Source organism: Labeo rohita, chromosome 15, assembly GCF_022985175.1.
Source record: "Labeo rohita strain BAU-BD-2019 chromosome 15, IGBB_LRoh.1.0, whole genome shotgun sequence".
NCBI classification, from domain to species: Eukaryota; Metazoa; Chordata; class Actinopteri; order Cypriniformes; family Cyprinidae; genus Labeo; species Labeo rohita.
In genome coordinates this window covers 29,176,593-29,199,753 of record NC_066883.1, presented here as the reverse complement: position 1 = coordinate 29,199,753, position 23,161 = coordinate 29,176,593, and the positions used below count along the sequence as shown (strand labels likewise).

Below are 23,161 nucleotides of genomic sequence, written 5' to 3'. Positions count from 1 at the left end.
ATAGATGACAGATAGATATTTGCTTGTTAATAAATATGAGTATTCAAATTAGACATTAAAATTGTTTAATTGTTTAGATTATTGCATTGCAATTAATTTTATTTAAATTTGACTAATTTGATTGGATATGATGTGCATAATGTAATAGATAAAATAGATAATAAATGGATATTTGCTCTTTATATGTTACTTAATGTTAGTATTCTATATAGTATAATAAAAAATAATTTTATTTTAATATAATTGAATACAATTTGCAATAAAAATTCTGAAAAACATTCAAAAACTGAATGTTTTGTTTCATATCTTAACTCCAGCATATTCTGCAATGACACTTGTTTTTTTTTTGTAAACAAGTACTGTAATTTTTGATAAATATATATACATCAGTGCATATTTTTTCTCAAAAATGTGATTTTTTTTTTTTGCTCTTTATATGCAACTAAATATTAATATTTAAATAAAATATTAAATTAGATTCTTTCTTTCTTTGTTTACAATTTTGCATTTTTGAAACCATGATCATTCATATTTTTTATAGTAAACATTTAAAAACTGAAACACTGGATCTGTAACAAAGCTACATCCATCCATAAAAGGCATTGGAAAAGTGTCCAGAATAAATAATAAAGGCATGGTAGAAAACAACAGTGAACCGAATATGGTCCGAATAGGGTTTTATTATTTGCTCAGGTATTATCTTGCCAAGTGAGCTGCCACGTAACCATTTAGAAAAACGTACATGACGCTCATGCATTGGTCAGATGTGTTTAGGTACTGGGTGAGGTGACTCATTTCCAGTTTATATGTGTTTTGGTGAGACATGGCCGCTTCTTTGACGTCTATAGACTCAACTTACGTAGACACACATACAGTGAATGGGGCTTTAAACCCAGCGTCCCAAAATGTTTGACCATACATGGCAATCAATCAAGTTCCGCTCAACCGCAGACCTGTTTATACATTCACTGCCCTTTACACTGTACGCATTGTGTGGTCGTAATCTAACCTCCATATGAACAATAGGCAGATGGTAATCTGAGATGGATTTATGTCTGTTTTGGTCATGACACACCAAATTACTAGCCAGACGGCACGTATACACATTTTGAGGACGTCTGCATGTCCCTGTCCACATCGCTTTTCATGCACATGAGCTACATTACTATGTATAAATATTTAGCTCTTGTTCAAGGACATTACTTTTAGATCAGGATGTGGGATAGTGATGTACAAATTGAACACAGGTTTAAAATCTTTTCATGTTCGAGCATAAATTGTCATGTTATGACTATATCATGAGCTTTTTTACATAAGGTGCCAATCATGTTTCAGCCACTGGAAAAAGACAGCTAGCTGACTCACAAAGGCTGCATTTATTTGATCAAAAATACGGTAAAAATAGCGATATTGTGAAATATTATACGTTAAAATAACTGTTTTCTAATTAAATGTGAATTCAATTATAATTGAAGACCAAATCAGCATATTAGAATGATTTCTAAAGGATCATGTGGCACTAAATACACCCAGCCTATATACAGTTGAGTTCAAAAGTTTACATACACCTTGCAGAATCTGCAAAATGTAAATTATTTTAACAAAATAAGAGGGATCATACAAAATGCATGTTATTTTTTATTTAGTACTGACCTGAATACGATATTTCACATAAAAGACATTTACATATAGTCCACAAGAGAAAATAATAGGTGAATTTATAAAGATGACCCAGTTCAAAAGCTTACATACACTGTTTACATACCGTTTTGTTACCTGAACAGCTGTGTTTTTTGTTTAGTGATAGTTGTTCATGAGTCACTTGTTTGTCCTGATCAGTTAAAAAACCCTTCAGGTCCCATAAATTATTTTTCAGAGTTTTTGTGTATTTGAATCCTTTCCAACAATGACTGTATGATTTTCAGATCCATCTTTTCAGATTCAGATGCTCACTGATGCTTCAGAACGAAATGCAATGCATTAGAGCTGAGGGTGAAAACTTTTGGAATTTGAAGATCAGGGTAAATTTAACACATTTTGTCTTTTGGAAAACATGTAAGTATTTTCTGTAGGCTCTGAAGGGCCGTACTATAAGAAAAAAAAAAAGATATTTAAGCAAAAAAAGAAAAATGTACACATCTTCATTCTGTTCAAAAGTTTTCACCCCCCCGGCTCTTAATGCATCATGTTTTCTTCTGAAGCATCAGTGAGCATTTGAACCTTCTGTATTAGCTGCATATGAGTCCCTCAAGTGTCCTCAGTGTGAAAAGATGGATCTCAAAATCATACAGTCATTGTTGGTAGGGGTTCAAATTCACAAAAATGCTGAAAAACCAAAGAATTTGTGGGAACTGAAGGGTTTTTCTGAAGAGCAGCAGGCAGTTTAACTGTTCAGGACAAACAAGGGACTCATGAACAACTATCACTAAACAAAAAAACACAGCTGTGGATCATTCAGGTAACAACGCTGTATTAAGAATCAAGTGTATGTAAACTTTTGAACAGGGTCATTTTTATAAAGGTAACTATTATTTTCTCATGTGGAATATATATATATATAAACATCTTTTATGTGACATATCTTATTCAGGTACTTAATAAACAATAACATGCATTTTGTATGATCCCTCTTATTTTGGTAAAATAATTAACATTTTGCAGATTCTGGAAGGGGGATGTAAACGTTTGACCTCAACTGTAAATGCTTTCATCTTTCAAAAAACATTAAGTTAAATCTTAATTATTCCTAACCTTTGGCCACCTATATATAGTGTATGCTTAGATTTTTGGCCAGCTGATGCTTGACTGATTTTGATATACACTTTTTCCATTGTCTTATCAGATGTTTTATGACACATCCAGCGCAGAGGTTTCCACAGACAACAGAGTCGTGTTTGTCTGTTGTTTAGTATTGAAGCCAGTTTCCTCTTACAAGGAAGCAAGTCTGTTCTGACACAGTGGAATCGGCAGTTGAAAAAAGCATGCTTTTGAGATCCAAGAGTTGTCTGTCAAACCTAAGTCCCTTCGGGGGCGTCTGACTCAGCCGCAGGAACTTTGTTTCTGTGCCATGAATTATCTCCAGGTGTTTTCCAATGAGAGCATCAGACTTTACAGTAATAGATTGTGAGCTTGTATCACGGCTATTTTCAGTCATTCGCAGCCCCGTCTGGCTGATTCATAACGCGTGCTGTTTTTGTGGTGGTCGGTAGAAAGTCACACTTGAGGATTGCTGTTCGTGGTTTTAATGCTGTAATTGTCTGAAGCCTTTCGAGATTCATTGATAAAAAATTTGAAGTCCGATGCCACGGGGAGCTTGTACTCTGATATGAGATTATATATCAAAATAAGATCCCAGAGTTTATGGATTGTTTATTTGTATCTACATTGTAATAATAATAATAATAATAATAATAAACAATAATAATAATAATTATTATTATTCTAAAATTATTATTATTATTATTATTTTTTAAGTTTAAAAAAAATTAATGGTTAGGGTAGGTTAGGGAAGTCTTTTTAAAATAATTTGTTTTAAATAATTTATTTTATAATATTAAAATGTTTTAATTATTTAAATAAATGATTTAGTATGTTTTAAATAAGGTTTTCCAACTATGATTCAGCCCACCAAAAACATTAAGGTAAAAAACGTCAATATATATATATATATATATATATAAAAGATTATATATTAAAATATATTATATTATATTATGTTATATTATATTATATTATGTTATGTTATATTAATTTGATTGTTATATTATATTATATTATATTATATTATATATTAAGATTAAATATCCAAATAAGATTTATGTATTGGATAAACAAGACATACTAAACTATGCAAGATTTTGTTTTGTTATGCAAAATATTTTGATATTAATATTCTACAAGATTCTTTCTAATTAAAAATAAATAAATAAAATAAAATAAAATAGAAAATAAAAACACAAAATATAGTTTTTTAAATGTTATAAGTAAATTGTTTTATTCATAAAATATTATGTTTTCTGATTTTGGAAAGTTTCTATATAATAATAATAATAATAATTATTATTATTATTATAAAATATGTTTATGTTTAGTTTATGTTTAGTTTAAGTTTAATTTTAGTTTAATTTTTAATGATTAGGGTTAAAATATTTTGCTTTAAATAATTTATTTAAAATATTAAAATATTTTACTTTTTAACAATAAATAAGTTATGTTAACATTATTATCAAAACTGTATAATTTAAATATATTATATGTCTTTGTAAATTTTAAGTAGTGATTATCATATTGTTGTCAAAATATATACAAAAAAGATTAAATGTATCCAAATAAGATCCTTCAGGGTTTATGGATTATTAGTATTTGCACTGTATGATTTATTATGCATTGGATAAACAAGACATACTAATTGTAATCTAATTTAGATATTAATATTCTATATGATTCTGTCTAATTAAATGAAAAATAAACTAAAATTATCACTATTTTTTTTTTATTTTAATTGTTTTATTCATAAAATATTATCCTGCTTTTTTGAACGATTTTTTTTAGTTTTAGTTTTCTTAGTTAATCAAAGTTAAATAATAATAATAATAATAATAATAATAAATTGAAAATATTATTATTATTTAAAAATATGTATTCTTTTTTAGTTTAGTTTTAGTTTTTTAATGGTTTTTAATGTTTATGTATTTTTTTATTTTTTAAGTATTTTTGTAATTTATTTTAAATAATTTATTTTAAAATATTAAAATGTTTTACTTTTTTAAATAAATTATTTAGTATTTTAACATTATTTACAATGTATAATTTAAATATATTTTACATTCTTAACACGTACATTTCAATCATAACACAACATTTGTAAATAAGCTTTTTCAACTAAGATCCAGCCCAAATCCATTGTGAAAGTAAAAACTCAATCAGGCAACAAAGATGTTATTTTGAGTTTCGTGGAATGTTTGCTGGCATTCTGTTGGCGACAGTCTTTTGTCTTCTTTCTTTATTGTTTGATCCCACAGCAGAAGCTACAGCCTACAAAGGTCTTCCCATGAGGCTTTGGGTCACATATCTGATGTACAGTATGTAGCATTCGGTGGGCAGCAGACACTCAGCTGACACTAGCTAATGTTACGTGCCACATCTCCCCCAGTGAGTCACTTTTAATGATCGCCTGCTCGTGATGTCACGTTCTCCTACGGCTTCCCATCATGCTGAGGGGCGTTGCAGGAATTCGGATAATTTCGGTTTCCCCCAGTCCATCCCTCCCCTCCTGTTTTCCCAGTAAAGATTCCAAAAGGATTTTTTGGGCTCCCCAAAGTTCCAAAAAGAAGCGTTTTTTGCTAAGAGGAACATTTTAAAATTTTGAATCTATGTAGAACCTTGAAAGGTTCCAAAATGTTTGAATTCTGAATGCCTATAAAAAATCCTAAGCGTAAAGAGTGGTTGCTCATACAGGAAGATTTTGCCCACTACAAAGTTGCCCCCCAAGCTATAAAACTTCCTGTAGTCTTTACTAGATGAGCTGGATTGTAGGTTTAGGAGGCTGACGGGATCAGTAGGGTGTTGACTGCGTCATAAGACGGCAAGAAAAGAAAGTCCCACATCGCCAGTGTCCCGCCACTAGGAGGGTTTGCCGAAAGGACAGTGCCAAGAGAGAAAGAATGAGTTGTGATGGTTTAAGTGGAAAAGTGAAGAAAGCACGAGGATTGGAGGGGGTAGATGATGGAAGAGGGCTTGGACTTGAGAGCCAATGAGAGTTGGAGTAAATCAAAGAGAGAGGGAGTGAAAAATAAAGGGGAGGGAAATAGGAAGTGAGAGAGTGAGAGAAACACAAAAGCTGAGGAGAAAGAAGCAGAAGAGGAGAGAGTTAGGAGAGAGCAGAAAAGATGGTTTGGAAAGAAGAAGTTCTGGTTTGAACATTTTAGGACTGTTTTTTTCCCAGGATGAAAGTCTCTCGTAAGTAAACCTGTGACTTTATCATATTTCATTGATTTGTTTTTCCACTCCATTGCCATTTTTACAGTGCAATAACCTTGATGGTTTGATTTATTGCTTATTTCGTCACTCTTGGATAGTTCCCAGAATCCAGACATCTGTGAAGCTAAACATTTTTCAAAGTTGAAACAGAAATTACTGACCATTTTCACTCAAGAAATTGCTTGTAATTTTCACAAGTTCCTAACGGGACTTGTGACAGCTTGCCAAAGTGCCAGCGTGTGCCATGCCTGACCTTGAGGGAAAACCGTATCCCGCCTCCCTTTTACATAAGATTATTCAATGAGGAAAAGGTGTCTTTTTCTCTCACATTTTTAGCGGCAATCTGCTTTTAGCATTGTGTCGGTGTCGTGTTGCGTTACGAAGTTATTGTTGTGGCAGTCATTGAACACTGCACGCAGTTTGGTCGCGTTAAAAGCGAGAGTTTCCCCCGCTGGCGGCGAGCCAGTAGCTGAGCTCTTTATCCTTCCGATTCCATGAGAGAGGACAATGATGGAAAAGAAATAGTAGCTTTCGGGATAGTGTTACGGAATGCTGTGCGACGTGGAATTCCCAGCTTGGGTTTGGGGTTGCAGCTGTGGGACGTTGATAAGGATGCCGCTACACTTTCGGTGTTACTGTACAGCACAGGACGTACAGTAGCCCTCAGCGCTCTTGGGAATGGATGTTTAGTCACAAAGGAGGTTCCCTCACCTCCTGTTGAACCAGATAAATGGCACTCAGTTTATAGTTACAGGCACTGTGTTGACTGCTACATAGTGTTGTTGTGTAAATATGTGACTCTGGATGACAAAACCTTAAGTAGCATGGTATTTGTAGCGATAGCCAACAATACATTGTATGGGTCAAAATTATACATTTTTCTTTTATGCCAAAAATCATTAGGATATTATGTAAAGATCATGTTCCATGAAGATATTTTGTAAATTTCCTACTGTAAATATATCAAAACTGACTTTTTGATTAGTAATATGCATCGCTAAGAACTTCATTTGAACAACTTTAAAGTTAGATTTTTTTGCACCCTCAGATTCCAGATTTTCAAATAGTTGTGTCTCGCCCAAATATTGCCCTATCCTAAAACATACATCAATGGAAAGCTTTTTTATTCAGCTTTCAGATGATGTGTAGATTTCAATTAAAAAAAAAAAAAGTACCCTTATGACTGGTTTTGTTTCCAGAGTCACATATGATTTATTGGTCAAGATGAACAATTAGCCCATTTTTGTGTTACTTTTACTATTTTGAAAGAACCTTGTTTATTCTTTCATGGGAATCATGTTTTTATGCTCTTTCATGTGAGTTTACAAGTTGAGTTTTTGTAATTTATAATAGCTTTACATATTTTAATAAATGTTTAACACAAATTGCCATTTAAAATTGGTTTCTACAAAGCAGTTTTTGGTTGGTTTGATTATTATGTCTGTTAAATAGCAACTGAACTTTTTGAGTTTAGGTTTTCCTGTTTTTTCTTATTTTAAAACTTAATTTTTGTAATGTACCAAATTATAAGTTGTATTATATAAGTATAATTTAACGTTAGCTGAGAGAGTTTTTCTTTCATACATAAGCAAAATAAACAGTATAAAAGAAATACGAAATATACCAAATGATTTAGAATCAAATCAAATTGAATAAAAGAACTGAATCAAATGGAGATCTTGTGAATCAGAATAAAGGTGAATTGGTACATTTTTATGAATTTGTAAAATTATATATAGTACCATTAAAAGTTTTGGGGTCAGTACTTTAGTTTAATTAAAAAAAAAAAAAAACTTTCCTTAAAGTCTTACATTTATCAAATTTATCTAAAGTATGAAATAATTTAAGGCCCTAAAAAGTCTTAAATGGTACAAGAAAGTCTTAATTACGATGTCAACAGGTCTTAAATTTGGGGAAGGAAAGAGCAAAAATGGCTTTATGGCTTAATGTGACGATTAAACGTCAAAATGTTTTATTGAAGAAATATTAGCACCGCATGTTTTAATAATATTTGTTAAATATTTATGTTTAATAATATTTAATATTTATAATATAATATAGTAATTATTTAAATTAATACATTAATTAAAACTTTTGACTTGTCGCTTTTCTTAAAAATGGTTTAAAGGCTAAAATTTGAAGTCTAATAAACACATACAACTTTTTTGTTAAATCAACATTGATAATAATAAGAAATGTTTGAGCATAAAATCATCATCAAGTGACATTGAAGACTAGAGTAATAGCTGCTGAAAATTCAGCATCAAAGGAATAAATGACTTTGAAATTATATTATATTCATATTTATATTGTGTCTAAATAATTTTTTGGTCCCAAATTTTTATCAATTTTACTGGTAGTCCACTGTATGAAGAATTTTTGGTCATAATATGTCACAGTTTACTTTATTTTGCTATCTTAACTTACATAAGTGAACTATAGTGTCCTGTACCCACTAAGAAAATATCAAAAATTAAATCTAGTATCTGAATACTTTTTAGTTTGACTGTATTTAGGGAGGAACCTTATCAAAATAGGTCCATGTTTGTATTTTGTAGTCAGTCGTATTATGGGCTTTTGAACCTCAAGGATGTTTTATCTGCTAATATTTGCCAGTATGTTTGCGTTTGTTTACTTCTGTCAGATAAAGCCCTCAGAGGCTCCTGCTATTGTTGTACTGAGTAGCTATAGGCTGAGAGTTTCATGACACACTCATAAAGAACAATCTAATATCTGTTGACGTCTAATGCATTTAGTCCTTCTCACAGGAGCTGCTGAAATGAACAAACCGTATTGTTTGACACAAAAGAGTGGTAATTTTAGTGGGGTGGAGGCAGCGCAGGAATTCTCACCACGGTTATCCATGTTACTATCAATATGATGAATGGACACCCTGGCGATTCGCTCTCTGACGCAGCTACTCCGCTCCGTACGCTCGGAGGGCGGGAGAGCCTTTGGGGCGTGATTTGGATTGAGCAGTTAAGCGTAAAATTGAGATTTGAGCTGTGGTGCTGCATTGTACTAACTTGAGTTGAAGGAGTCACTATTGCTGAGGTGAGAATAATTAACATGGTTGTTAAAGATATTTTGTTTAGGATTCATAAAAGGATACTAGAATGTTGTTACGGTGCATTGGATGATATTATATGTTTACAGATTGACAAATGAACTGAACAGGATCTACACTAGCCTGTATTTTATCTGTGCATGTATAGTTGTCTGCATTTGTTTAAACTTGCTGGTTTGTGTCGGTTTCTTATCGAAATATCTTAGGGAATTTTTAGTTTCAGCTTCTGTTGAGAAAAGAGCTAAACAAGTACATTGTAATTAAACTGAATGTGACTTTCAGTAATTATTAGATGGTATTAAAATAAGTAGCGTGCTATTTGTATATGTCTTTTATTGTGTCTTGTTGACAATGAACTTGAGTAACTCAATAGCTGGTTGAAATGTGATGCAGTGTTAAACAATGGAAAGTATGTGCTTATGCTCTTTTACTGTTTTGTAAATATCAGATTTAGCTGTTTCAAGTCCAAACACTGACTTAAATTACTCTCTCCGGCTGATGGTATTACATTTTGTATATTTTTGCATTTGAGTTTGGTGAGAGCAGCTCTTGATTTTTTTTGTTGTTGTTGACTTTTAATTTATATGTATGTATTTATAATTATATAATGTATTTATATATAAATGTATTTAATATGTAATCACAAAATATATTTTAAAATATATACATGCATGTGTGTATTTATATATACATAATAAATATACACAGTACACACACATATATTATGTACACAGAAGCTTTTATTTTGGATTAGGGCTGTCAAACGATTAATCACATCCAAAATAAAAGTTTCTGTTTACATACTATATGTGCGTGTACTGTGTATATTTATTATGTATAGGTAAATACACATACATACATATATATATATATATATATATGTATGTATGTAATATTTTTCTTTAATATGTAAAATATTTATATTTATTTAGAATTTAATTTACATAAAGGTATAAATATATATACATATAAATATTTCTTAAAATATATAGGTGTTTGGGTATTTATATATACATAATAAATATACAGAGTTAACACACATATAGTATGTAAACATACTTTTATTTTGGATGTGATTAATCGTTTGACAGTCCTATTTTGGATGCGATTAATCACAGTAAATCGTTGCTCAGCACTAAAAATAACACAAATTAGACAGTTATTGACACAGAAAGTAGGAGTATTATAAACCAAATGTGGGTTGTATAGCTCATTTAATGGTACATTTAAAGATTTTGATGAGCGATGTTTGCATACATATTGAAATCTTAGATTTTTTTATTGCAGACTTTGGTAAATTGGCTTATCTGAGCACAGTTTAAGACCTTACTGAGATCTTTTGAGGAAACATGAGATTAAATGGAGTGTTTTCAGATTTCATGTGATTTTCTGTAAAGGATTAGTTCAATTCCAAAATAACAATTTCAATCCTGGAATGTTTTCCTCAAAAACCTTTAAGGAGAAGTTCACTTCCAGAACAAAAATTTACAGATAATTTACTCAGCCCCTTATTATCCAAGATGTTCGTGTCTTTCTTCCTTAAGTCGATAAGAAATTGTTTCTTGAGGAAAAAAATCTGGAATTATCTCCATATAATGGACTTCAATGGTGCCCCCAAGTTTGAACTTCCGAAATGCAGTTTAAATGCAGCTTCAAATGGCTCTAAACGATCCCAGCTGAGGAAGAAGGGTTTTATTTAGCGAAACGATCAGTCATTTTCGAAATAAATTGACAATTTATATACTTTTTAACCACAAACGCTCATCTTGTCTGCGTGAACTCAGCTTTTTTCCGGTTAAATACGGTCAATACAGTTAGGGTATGTCAAAAAACTCCTCATTTCCTTCTGCAACTTCAAAATCATCCTACGTCGCTGTAGAACCATCGACCCAGTGTTTACAAAGTGAACATGCAAAGAAGGTAAAACAGTGATGTAGGACGATTTTGACATTGAAGGAGAAAACGAGACGGGAGTTTTTCGACATACCCTAACTGTATTGACCAGAAACGAGACAAGACAAGCATTTGAGGTTAAAAAGTATATAAATGGGATCGTTTATAGCCCTTTGAAGCTGCATTTAAACTGCATTTTGGACGTTCAAATTTGGGGGCACCATTGAAGTCCACTATATGGAGAAAATTCCTGAATTGCTTTCCTCAAGAAACCTAATTTCTTATCGACTGAAGAAAGAAAGACACAAACATCTTGCATGACAAGAGGGAGAGTTAAAGATCAGGAATTTTGTCTTTTAATGACCAGGCGGTCTTTCACCTTTCTGGCTAACTCTAAAGCAGTTGTTTTGTTCAGCGGCCCCACAAATCAATATATTTATGAATGTTCCAGGCCTTCTGGCAGTTGATATTAATCACACAGTTTCCTAGCACTATTCCAAAGCTGACCGCTAAAAGCTTCAGACATCCAGTCCTCAGACATTCTTGTAGCTTATGTTAAGCTCTACGTCAGCTGACGTCTGCTGGGACGTGTCACGTAGAAGTCTTCGGTTATATGAACGGGATCATGTTGCCGATATGTAACTGATCTCTTAATCCTAAAGATCTTGAGCTGTCCTCGTTTTTATCACGTAGGATTACGAGCAGACTTTACAGGCTCACAGGGTTGTGTGATTATCTTGTAACCTGGCTAGTTCCTGACCTACAAGAATAACCTTGTTCATGCAGTGGCAGGAAGAGAAACATAATTAAATCACACAGAACTGATTATGTTATGTAATACCTCCTCACTCTTTTTCTCTCTCTCCGTCCCTCCCGTTCTTCCTGTCCAAGAACACACTGGCTCTTCTAAAAATAGTTTGGAAGATAACTGTCTGTGAAACAAGTCCTACTTTCTTTACACATCCTTACTAGGATGCAACAAGTTTCCAAAGAGAAACACTTTGTCTGTCTAACTGCAATTATTGTTTTGTTTTATAGTCAAATTATACTGCAATCAAATGGAAGATGATGCTCCTTATCTTGAGAGTATACTGAAATACACAGGATTGTTATTTTATGCAAAAAATCTATGTGAATATGAAGTGCTTCGGCTTTGTTTTAGAGAGACGATGCCTTGCTTTGTCATCATGTGGTCATTGTGATCTCAAAATTCGAAACGACCCATTAAATCGGCCCTCTAATTTTGTTTCTTCTTTGTCTGTATATATGTTTTGAAGAGATAGATGTGTTTTATGAGTCTGACAAGTACAAACATTTTGTGTGTTGCAGAAATCGAGGCAAAGGAAGCTTGCGACTGGCTACGAGCGGCAGGATTCCCTCAGTACGCCCAGCTCTTTGAAGGTAACGATTCACCACACCAAAACATAAACTTAGAAAACCTCACAAATGTTATCACACCCAACTGGTACTGTCGTTCAGATTTTGAAACAATCATATGATGTCAGCCTGCTCACAAAGTCAGCCTGATTTAGGCTAAACGCAAGCTTTTAATGTGGGATGTTGTTTCCGATGTTGTTCGAGACAGACTTGTGTTAATAGGCACATTAATGTCTGCCAGACCTCATGATGTTGAACTGGTAACTCTTCAAAAACCACCTCAAAAACGTCTTATTTGCTTAGATGGTCATACCCCCTGCATTTGAAATTTTCATCTGAAATGCTGAGAGGTACAGGTCACCGGTAAAACTGGTTCTAGTTAAGAGGTACCGTTTGAACATACTAGAGTATGACTATCTTCAAAGAGAGACAGAGGTCATGGGAATAACCTTGCCACAAAAACACGGCCGTTTTCACTTGCCCTTTGTGAACGCTTTTGATCTTGGAGTGTTAGTTTTTGAATGAAATTGATAGACTGAAACACTCCATTTTTCTTTTCTTTTTATATGTCGGAAATAAAGGTGGTCTAGAATATATATTTTTTAAATTTACGATTCATTTAAAGTGCATTTTAACATCTGGATATTTAAAATAAGATAAAATAAAATAGTTTATTAAAAAAAGTAATTAAAAATACTTTTAAAACAGTATTTACATATTCGAAAGTCTGCTACTACATTAAAAATATATATTATTTAAACCTGAAAAAAGTGTTAGTCTTTGGATGAAATTGTGTGAACACTCTATTTTTCTTTTCTTTATATATTTCCTCTGTGAAATAAAATTGTTCTACAATATATATTTTTTACATTTACAGTCCATTTGAAGTGCATTTTAACATCTGGATATTTAAAATAAAATAAAATAAAAATAATCAAAAGTTTGCTACTATGTTTATATATTATTTAAACCTGAAAAAAGTGTTTAAACAGATGGTGTAAAATATGTTTTTTTGTTTTCTATCTATTTGAAGTCCATTTATACTTATGGAAAAAAAATTGATAAATATATAAAATATAAAATAAAATAAAATAAAAAATAAACTAATAAAATAAAATAGCAAGTATTTACATACTCAAAAGTCTGCTACTACATTAAAAAAAAATCTATATTATTTAAACCCGAGAGGTGAAATTGTGTGAACACTCTAATTTTCTTTTCTTTTCATATTTTCTTTGTGAAATATAGATAATCTAGAAAATATACTTTCATTTTCTATCCATTTGAAGTGCATTTAAACATCTGGATATTTAAAAAAAAATAAAAAATAAAATAACATAGCAAGTATTTACATACTCAAAAGTCTGCTACTACCTTAAAAAAAATATATTATTTAAACCTGAAAGATATAATTGTGTGAACACAATTTTTTTCTTTTTATATTTCCTCTATAGAAATATACATTTATTTAAAAATAAAATAAAATAAAAAGATTATCTAAACCTAAAAAAACATAAAACACATACATAAAAACACTGGCTCACCTTTTTTTGGTAGCAAAATAGTCAACAATTTTTTAAATGTTCATATCCACATTTTTGACAATAACTGAACTTGCAACATGTTATGTAAGAAAAAATGGCATCCTGTTATACAATCCATTCTTTGTTCGTTTTTAATATTAATATGTCAGTGTCGTCTCATTGCAGACACGGAATCAATATGCAGAACAGACTCTTCCCATAATGCATCTCTTCATAAGTGTTGTTTTGGAATGTCCAGCCGTTTAAAACCAGAACACTGTGCCTCTCTCTGAATCTGTGTTTTTACTTCTGTGTCGTTCCACAAAAGCAAAAAAATATGATGAAACATTTAATTGTACCAGTGGAATGTCAGCTTCAGCAGGGTCTGGATCCAGTCACCCCGTTACATAAGTTGGACACCATACTCAATAGAAGACGTAATGGCTTCTCAAAGCCAAGCTCAGTTTTTGGGGGGCAAACCCTGTCTCACTTTATTAGCATCTGGAAGTCTAAAACAAGTTCGCTACTCTCTTTGCCTTGGCTATCGCTCTGGAAAGAATGTGTTGTCAGGGTTTTTTTGTAAGAGTGTGGGCGCCTGGATTCCTCTGTGTTCGCTGTGAACATGCAAGATTGGCCTATTAACTAACGAATCAGAGGGAAATCATTACGCTCCCTGAAAGACATCTGCTTTTTTCCAGTCTTTGTCTATAATGGACTTGATTGTTGAAATGGGATATGCCTGTGTTTCTTTACAGATTCCCAATTTCCGATCGACATCTCTCCTGTGAAGAAAGACCACGACTTCTTAGACAAAGACCTTGTGGAACCTCTATGTCGGTAAGGACTGAAGTGATGCTTCCTAAACAAATCAGTAGCTAAATATTTGGAGAACCTAATGAACACCTAAAAAATCAGTGTCTGAGAACGTTCTGTACTGGGAAAATATAATGAGTGTAATTTACAAACTATTTAGTCAGTTGTTGCTTTAATCATGATGTTATTTACTTTTGTCTTCAATGAAGACTGACATGAGAGAAACTACACCAGATTGAGCTTAATAGATGCAATGCACAATGACAGCAATAAAAAAGAAAAAAAAAAGATTTTTAGGACGTGTTTCATTACTCAAGACAATTTAATGATTATTAAATAATCACTTATTGCAAGATTTCATTTAGATCTACAACTTTTTTCTATTTAAAAAAATATATTTTCTTTTTATTGATGTCATTGTGCATTGCATCTATTAAGCTCAAATCTGGTTTAGTCTCTCTCATGTCAGTCATCTTGTAATTCAGAAGTAAATAATGTCCTGATTAAAGCATCGACTAACTCAATACATTACGTAAATTACGCTCATTATGTTTCCCCAGAAATAAAGTACAGAATGTTCTCCATGAGTTAGCTTTCCTCTTGTTAGACACTGAATTTGAAATCCCAAATTAAGATGAAAAGAGCTCTCCAGTGACTTCGGTTGCCTTGGAGACTGCCCCGGTAGGAGAGCATTGGGGGGCAAAGGGGGGGCATACTCAAGCTGGTCTACTGTGACTCTAAACAACCCTTAAGCAACTCATCGAAATTCCAAACCTGTTTACCGTTGTGTGGGAAACAATGTCCGACATTCCCACCTCTCCCCCTGACTTCTCACTTTTCTACAGCCCCTGGAGGGGAACAACTCGGTAAACAATTCTAGCACGACATGCCCAGTAAGAGCGCGGAGGAGTTTGTTAGTCGTGGATGTTTGCAAGCACCAGTGACAAAGCTTTCATCTTTAACCTTACTTTGCTGTCTACACTTTGCTGATGAAGACTTGTGCTAAAAGTTTAGGTCACAAATCAAGCAGTGTTTAATAAAAATGTGATCCAGGCCAAAAAAATCAGTCATATGACCATTTTTGGCCGAGATACTGGAAATCTGGAATCTGAGGGTGCAAAAAAAATCCAAATATTGAGAAAATCACCTTTAAAGTTGTCCAAATTAAGTTCTTAGCAATGCATATTACTAATCAAAAATTCAGCTTTGATGTATTATCAGCATGCTTGAGAAACCCTCCACCTTCCCCAGCTCCACCTGTATAGATCTGCTGCAGGGAGATTTCATGTATGTTATATTATGGGGTTATTTTATGTTATATGTGCGGCAGACCAAACATATTAAAGGATTAGTTCACTTCCAGAATAAAAATTTCCTGATAATTTACTCACCCACATGTCATCCAAGATGATCATGTCTTTCTTCAGTCAAATAGAAATTAAGGTTTTTGTTTATTTAGTACTGACCTGAATAAAATATTTCACATAAAAGACGTTTACATATAGTTATAGTTACTTTATGATTTTGAGATCCATCTTGTCACACTGAGGACAACTGAGGGACTCATATGAAACTATTACTAAAGGTTCAAACGCTCACTGATGCTCCAGAAAGAAAAACAATGCATTAAGAGCTGGGGGCTGAAAACTTTTGAACAGAATAGAGATGTGTACATTTTTCTTATTTTGCCTAAATATCATATTTTTTCATTTAGTACTGCCCTTCAGACGTTGTAAAAGATAATTATATGTTTCCCAGAAGGCAAAATAAGATAAATTTACCCTGATCTTCAAATTCCAAAAGTTTTCACCCCCCGGCTCTTAATGCATGTTTTTTCTTTCTGGAGCATCAGTGAGCGTATGAACCTTCTGTAATAGTTGCATATGAGTCCCTCAGTTGTCCTCAGTGTAAAAGGATGGATCTCAAAATCACACAGTCACTGTTGGAAAGGGTTTAAATACAAAAAAATGCTGGAAAACCAAAGAATTTGTGGGACCTGAAAGGTTTTTCTGAAGAACAGCGGGCAGTTTAACTGTTAAGGACAAACAAAGGACAAGTCAACTATGTAAGCATCTTTTATGTTAAATATCTTATTCAGGTCAGTACTAAATAAACCATAACATGCATTTTGTATGATCCCTCTTATTTTGGTAAAATAATTAATATTTTGCAGATTCTAAAAGGGGGATGTAAACTTTTGACCTCAACTGTAAATAATCAGGAAATTTGGTAATAATTATCATGTCTTATCTTAATTGAACCAGTTTTATTCCTCTGTTCTCTATTGACTGCGGCTAGTGTCTTTCTGTTCTCTACATTACGTCTCAACTGTGTTCTGTTTTATATCTAAAGTCTTTGTTGTAACAGCACACACACAGACCACTGAACAATATAAAGAGTCATAAAATGTCATGATTATTACATCACAAATATCAGCTCTGTTTCCATGCATACTTGAGGCACGCAATGTGTTGTCGTCTTTTCCACATTATTTTTTGTTTCCCTTTATAGCATTAACAGCTTTTTATAAATCTTCCCCGCACGCTTTTAGCTCAGGAAGAGCAGCCTTTATTTCTTTTTACTTTTTATTGGAAATATTGATGGGTTGCAGTGTTGCTTCAAGACCTTTATTGTGAATGGTTGTAAGTGAAACGAACGCCCTGTGATTCAAACAGACTAGTTCAATGCCTACGACTTTGTCAAGAGCTCAAAAAGCTGCTTTACTTTCATCCCAAAATCATTTTTCATATTTGACAGACCACGCAAGTGACTTAGAGAAAGACCTATTTTCAGGTTTTGGGAATGGCTTCAAAGAAAGGCAAGCTCTTATGGTTTTGTCAATTTGAGGGGAAAAACAGGCCTCTCAGACCTGGAGGAGTGACTATGTGGCAGCTGGAATCAACACCACATTAGTTGCTCTTGAGGGCCATTGAAAACCATGACAACTGCAGCTCGCAAGCTTTCGCCAATTAAAAGCAAGCGAACATGAGAGCGAGTAGGACGTTGGCCAATTATTGTGCCTAATTAGGTTTGCTGCTCTCCAGAGCTGAGCGTTGGATAGCAGGGACATAGATCTTATAGCTTGATTATATTAGAAACGGCCACAGAAGGCTGTGCTGACATTGTGTCCACATTACCACTGTATATGCCCTGCAAAACAAAGCCAGTCAGAAGGAACCAATTTTAAATTATTACATTTTTTGTTACATTCAGGCGACTGAATACGTTAAACAAGTGTGCCTCCATGAAACTTGATGTGAACCTTCCCAAGAAAAAAGTAAGTGATGCATTATTTCAATTTAACCTTGTAGGTATTTGCATTGTGTTGGTGATTTAATGTTATAGCAGTTACACTGCTAGAATCAGAATGTTTATCATGTCTATAAAGAAGCTATGTAGAGATTAGCGCCAAATGCCGTGTGTAGTATCTCTATAAAAACCACTACAGTCCTTTTGTTATCACAGTAAACTTGATATATGAGAGTGCCACTAGCATTATCATTATGTGATATAACTGTTTTCTCTCTATAAGCATACTGTCTTTTTTGTATCACCTAAAGATATTGAATAGAAACTGTTATATCACACTGGTTATGTAATCATTTAACAGAGGAAGGAATGTGCCCTTTGAAAACATGAAAAACCCATTTGAGTGAATCTAAACTGTTACCTCTGGGGGTTCTGGATTGTAAGGAAGGAAAAAGGGGAAAAAAAGAGACAGTGAAAGAAAGGGAGTTTTCTCAAAGGATTGGGATGGTATTCAAGTCTTGTGTTGAATTGCTAATGTAGTAAAGGCAATAAACAGAAGGACATATTTACTCATTTCCTTGTTAACCCTCAGAGTGAAGACTCGGATGAAGATGACCTCTTTGCCATCAGTGACAAATGGACCTTTGAATGGAGCAGTCGCCGCTGGTCCAGGCTCCAAGACATCGATTGCCTTCTGAGGGGTGTGGAGAACAAGAACCCAGGGGAAAACTCAGCCCTGCGGACGACGACCAGCAGCGAGAGCGTTCTGACAGACTTGAGTGAGCCGGAGGTCTCCTCCCTCCACAGCGAGAGCAGCGGCGGTAGTGGCGGCATTCGCGCGCAGAGCGCCGAAGACTCGGACAGCTCGCACCGCACCTGCTCGGACTCTGCAACCATGCCCGACCACACATCACTAGGTGTAGCCCATCTCTCTTCAGATCTTTCGAGCTACGGTTCGCTGCCTGTAAAGCATGGCAAGCGAGGACGGACACGAGCCAAGGAGTTCTTGCGGCGCATGGAAGCATTGCAGTTACGTGGAGCGATGGGTGGCGGAGGGAACAGGAGTCTTGTTATAAGTGCCCCGGTTCTCCAACAAGAACCCCAGACTGTGAAAACTCTCCGCTGTGTGGAGATCATCAACGGAGAAGTCCATTTAGCAGAGCCACCTTCCGGCATGGGGTCTAGCAGCGAAGGGAGCAGCAGCCAGTCCAGCGGGAGTGCCGTCAGTACGCCAAACATGAAGGAACGCAACGTCCACCGGGCTGATCACAAGCGCAGTGGGATGTACCTAGAGGACTTGGACGTGTTTTCCAGTCTCATCCAGGGTAAGCGTGTGGCTGAGCAGAACCGACGTAACGAGTTCCGCTCCTACGAGGATCTGGTGGTGCATATCCCTAAAGATCACAAGCCTGGAACTTTTCCCAAAGCTCTGTCCATCGAGAGTCTTTCACCCTCGACGGCAACCTCCATCAACTGGCACTCGGCAAGCATGGACTCGGATGTCCAGCGTCCACCTAGCATCAAAGAACCTCGATCCATCACACAGTGCTGCTCCCGTGGCAGTCGGATTAGCATTTACGACAACGTACCTGGCTCACACCTCTATGCCAGCACCGGCGACCTCATAGACTTGGAAAAGGAAGACCTTTTCCCGCATTTGGATGATATTCTCCAGCATGTTAATGGGCTGCAACAGATCGTAGACCACTGGTCTAAGAATGTACTCCCTAATAGTGAAAACGCAGGGAAGGAGCGAGTTGATCTTGTTGGTGAAAGGCAAGGCGACCTGCAATCGTCCAGCCAGATCACGTTAGATTTTGAGGGACATTCAGTGATGGAGGATCAGGCAACCCCTAGTGATGTAGAGAGGGATGGAGTGTCACTTAATGAAACCGAATCCACAGGAATGAGGGAAAGGAGAGACTCAGGGGTCGGGGCTTCACTTACCAGACCAAGACGGTAAGATTCAGAGCTAGCAATGCTGTGCTATATGTGTTGTGTTGGGAACTTTAAAGGGATAGTTCACACAAAAATACAAATTTTGTCATTGATTACTCACCCTCATATCGTTCCAAACCTGTAAGACCTTCGTTCATCTTGGGAATTCAAATTAAATAGTTTTTGATGAAATCCGATAGCTTTCTGACCTTTCATAGACAGCAAGGGTCATACCACGTTCAAGACCCAGAAAGGTACCAAGAACATTGACCAAATAGTCCATGTGACATCAGTGATTCAATGGTAATTTTAAGGACCAAATTCCACCATTATCAAGAGTATCACGACACAAGTGAAAGTCTTATGGGTTTGGAACGACATGAGGGTGAGTAATTAATAACAGAATTTTAATTTTTGGATTGAACTATCCTTTTAAGCTTGGATGGGAACATTTGGATAGGATCTGTTGACTGGTTGAAATAGCAAATGTGCACCAAATCCTTTATGTAGTAGTTTTAAATGCTATTTTAGTTGGTTGTGCTGACAGTCAGCTATTCATTTGCCCCAGGTTTGAATCACTAACATGGTTCCCTGCTCTTTGTTTAGCTTACGATGGCCCAGCTTCCAGATTTCCAACCGCCTCAGCCATTCGGTCGCCTCTCTCCAGATCACCAGCCAATCTGCGGCCCAGCTTAGCCTGCTACAGAAATTTTCCTTGCTCCGTCTCACTGCCATCATGGAGAAGTACTCCATGTCCAACAAGCATGGCTGGACCTGGTAAGAATCTGTTGGAAAAATGACCAGATCCTATGAGATTTACTGTTTTAGTGCAGCTTAAAGTTCCCTTCTTTAAGAAGTTGTTATGATTAGAGCAGTGGTTCTCAGCTTCAGTCCTCAGGGGCCCACTGCTCTGCACATTTTGTATGTCTCCCTCATTTAACGCACCTGTTTCAGATCATCAGCTCTTTAGGAGAAAAATCTATGAACTGAGAGTGTGAGATTCAGAAACATACAAAATGTGCGGAGCAGTGTGCCCCGAGGACTGGAGTTGAGAACCACTGGATTAGATTGACAAGCAGCATTAAACCCTAATCTGGTCTCTGTAAACCCTCTACTGGTCACTATTGTTACTGCACCCCTCTGTTGATAAAACTGTGATGGAAACTTCAGTTCATACTTGGTAATACTGAGTATTATTGTACTCTCCATGTCATCCAAGATGTTCATGTCTTTCTTTCTTCAGTTGAAAAGAAATTAAGTTTTTTGAGGAAAACATTCCAGGATTTTCCTCTATATAGTGGACTTCAATGGGTACCAACAGGTTGAAGGTCCAAATCGCAGTTTCATTGCAGCTTCAAAGGGGTCTACACGATCCCAGCCGAGGAATAAGGGTCTTCTCTAGCGAAATGATCGGTCATGTTCTAAAAAAATTAGAAAATTATATACTTTTTAACCACAAATGGTTGTTTTGAACTAGCTCGACCTTACACATTATGTAGTCACATTGGGAAGGTCACGTGGGACGTAGGTTAAAGTACCCAACCCAAACAACGATGTTGGATGATTTTGAAGTTGGAGGAAAAAATGAGATGGAGTTTTTCACCTACCCTACCTTTTTGAATCGAAGTACACAGATGAAGAACTAATGAACTTTCCAACATGATTACAAAATGTTGTGCATGCTCATCGCAAAGCTAGTGCAAGATGATCATTTGTGGTTAAAAAGTATACGTTTTTTTAGAAAATGACTGATTGTATTGCTAGATAAGACCCTTATTCTTCGACTGGGATCATGTAGAGCCCTTTGAAGCTGCAATTTAGACCTTCAACCCATTGACTCCCATTGAAGTCCATTATATGGACAAACATTGAATGTTTTCCTTAAAAACCTTAATTTCTTTTCAACCGAAGAAAGACATGAACGTCTTGGATGACATGGGGGTGAGTAATTTGTATTAGTGACTTTACTACATCCAAAACATTAAAAATATAAAACATGCCCAGGAAAATAGAAGCTTATTTGGTATAAATGCCCAAAACATAGTTATTAAACCATGGTGTTTTATATCTTTCAGGTCTGTGCCAAAGTTTATGAAGAGGATGAAGGTTCCAGATTATAAGGATAAGAATGTGTTCGGGGTTCCATTGATTGTGCATGTGCAACGTTTTGGTCAACCTTTACCTCTTGGTATCCAACAGGCTTTGCGTTACCTCAGGAGCCAATGCCTTGATCAGGTTAGTCATCAAAGCAACAATATAATTTACATTTAACATGTACAGTTTTTTATTTTCAATGTAGAAAATTCCCAATATAAAATTGTCTCTTGTTTCTTAGGTGGGTCTTTTTCGCAAGTCAGGAGTGAAGTCTCGCATCCAAGCTCTCAGACAGATGAATGAGAATTCTCCAGATGATGTCAACTATGAAGACCAGTCTGCGTATGATGTGGCTGACATGGTCAAACAGTTCTTCAGGGATCTGCCTGAGCCACTTCTGACCAGCAAACTGGGCGAAACCTTCCTCCACATTTACCAATGTAAGAACACTTAGCAACTGTAACCACTCTCCTACATCCGTCTCATGAATTTAGGAAAAGAAATACAGACTTCCTTTAGTCACCTAATCCTTGTTTCTTCTTTAGATGTGCCCAAAGAGCAGCGCTTGCAGGCCGTGCAAGCAGCCATCATGCTGATGTCAGATGAAAACAGAGAGGTACTGCAAACACTGCTCTGCTTCCTGAGCGATGTCACTTCCTCAGTGCAAGAGAATCAAATGACTCCCATGAATATCGCAGTGTGTCTGGCACCTTCACTTTTTCATCTCAACATCCTGAAGAAGGACAATCTTGCACCAAGGTAGAAAACATATCTAATGATATATATAGTTAATTTCAACCATCCATTCATCAAGAAAACAGTTGTAGAATTTATTGGTGTGTTAACTGTGTTAAGTCCACTTCCGGAACAAAAATTTACAGATAATTTACTCACCCCCTTGTCATCCAAAATGTTCATATATTTCTTTCTTCAGTCGTAAAGAAATTATGTTTTTTTCAGGAAAACATTTCAGGATTTGTCTCCATATAATGGACTTCAGTGGTGCCCCCGAGTTTGCAGTTTAAGTGCAGCTTCAAAGGGCTCTAAACGATCCCAGTTGAGGGAGAGGGGTCTTATCTAGCGAAACGATCTGTTATTTTTAAGAAAATTGACAATTTATATACTTTTTTTAACCACAAATGCTCGTCTTGTCTAGCTCTGCTTGAACTCTGTGTTTTCAGGTTCAAGACAGTTAGGGAATATCGAAAAACTCCCATCTCATTTTCTC

At 35.2% G+C, this 23,161-nt stretch overlaps 1 protein-coding gene across 7 annotated transcripts in view; it reads left to right on the top strand.

Annotated features, from left to right (window-relative positions):
* stard13b (StAR-related lipid transfer (START) domain containing 13b) overlaps positions 1–23,161 on the top strand; it is a 114,241-nt gene that overhangs the window by 86,226 nt on the left and 4,854 nt on the right. For 5 of the 7 annotated variants that reach the window (XM_051129643.1, XM_051129644.1, XM_051129646.1 and 2 more), the window contains 8 exons: positions 12,269–12,340; positions 14,595–14,676; positions 17,866–17,929; positions 18,494–19,860; positions 20,446–20,616; positions 21,915–22,074; positions 22,175–22,373; positions 22,479–22,692. In XM_051129643.1, the coding sequence (XP_050985600.1) occupies positions 12,269–12,340; positions 14,595–14,676; positions 17,866–17,929; positions 18,494–19,860; positions 20,446–20,616; positions 21,915–22,074; positions 22,175–22,373; positions 22,479–22,692 (2,329 nt within the window). Of the gene's footprint in view, positions 1–5,691; positions 5,959–8,980; positions 9,034–12,268; positions 12,341–14,594; positions 14,677–17,865; positions 17,930–18,493; positions 19,861–20,445; positions 20,617–21,914; positions 22,075–22,174; positions 22,374–22,478; positions 22,693–23,161 lie in introns of those variants that run through there. The other 2 variants (XM_051129649.1, XM_051129650.1) reach the window with 2 other exon arrangements.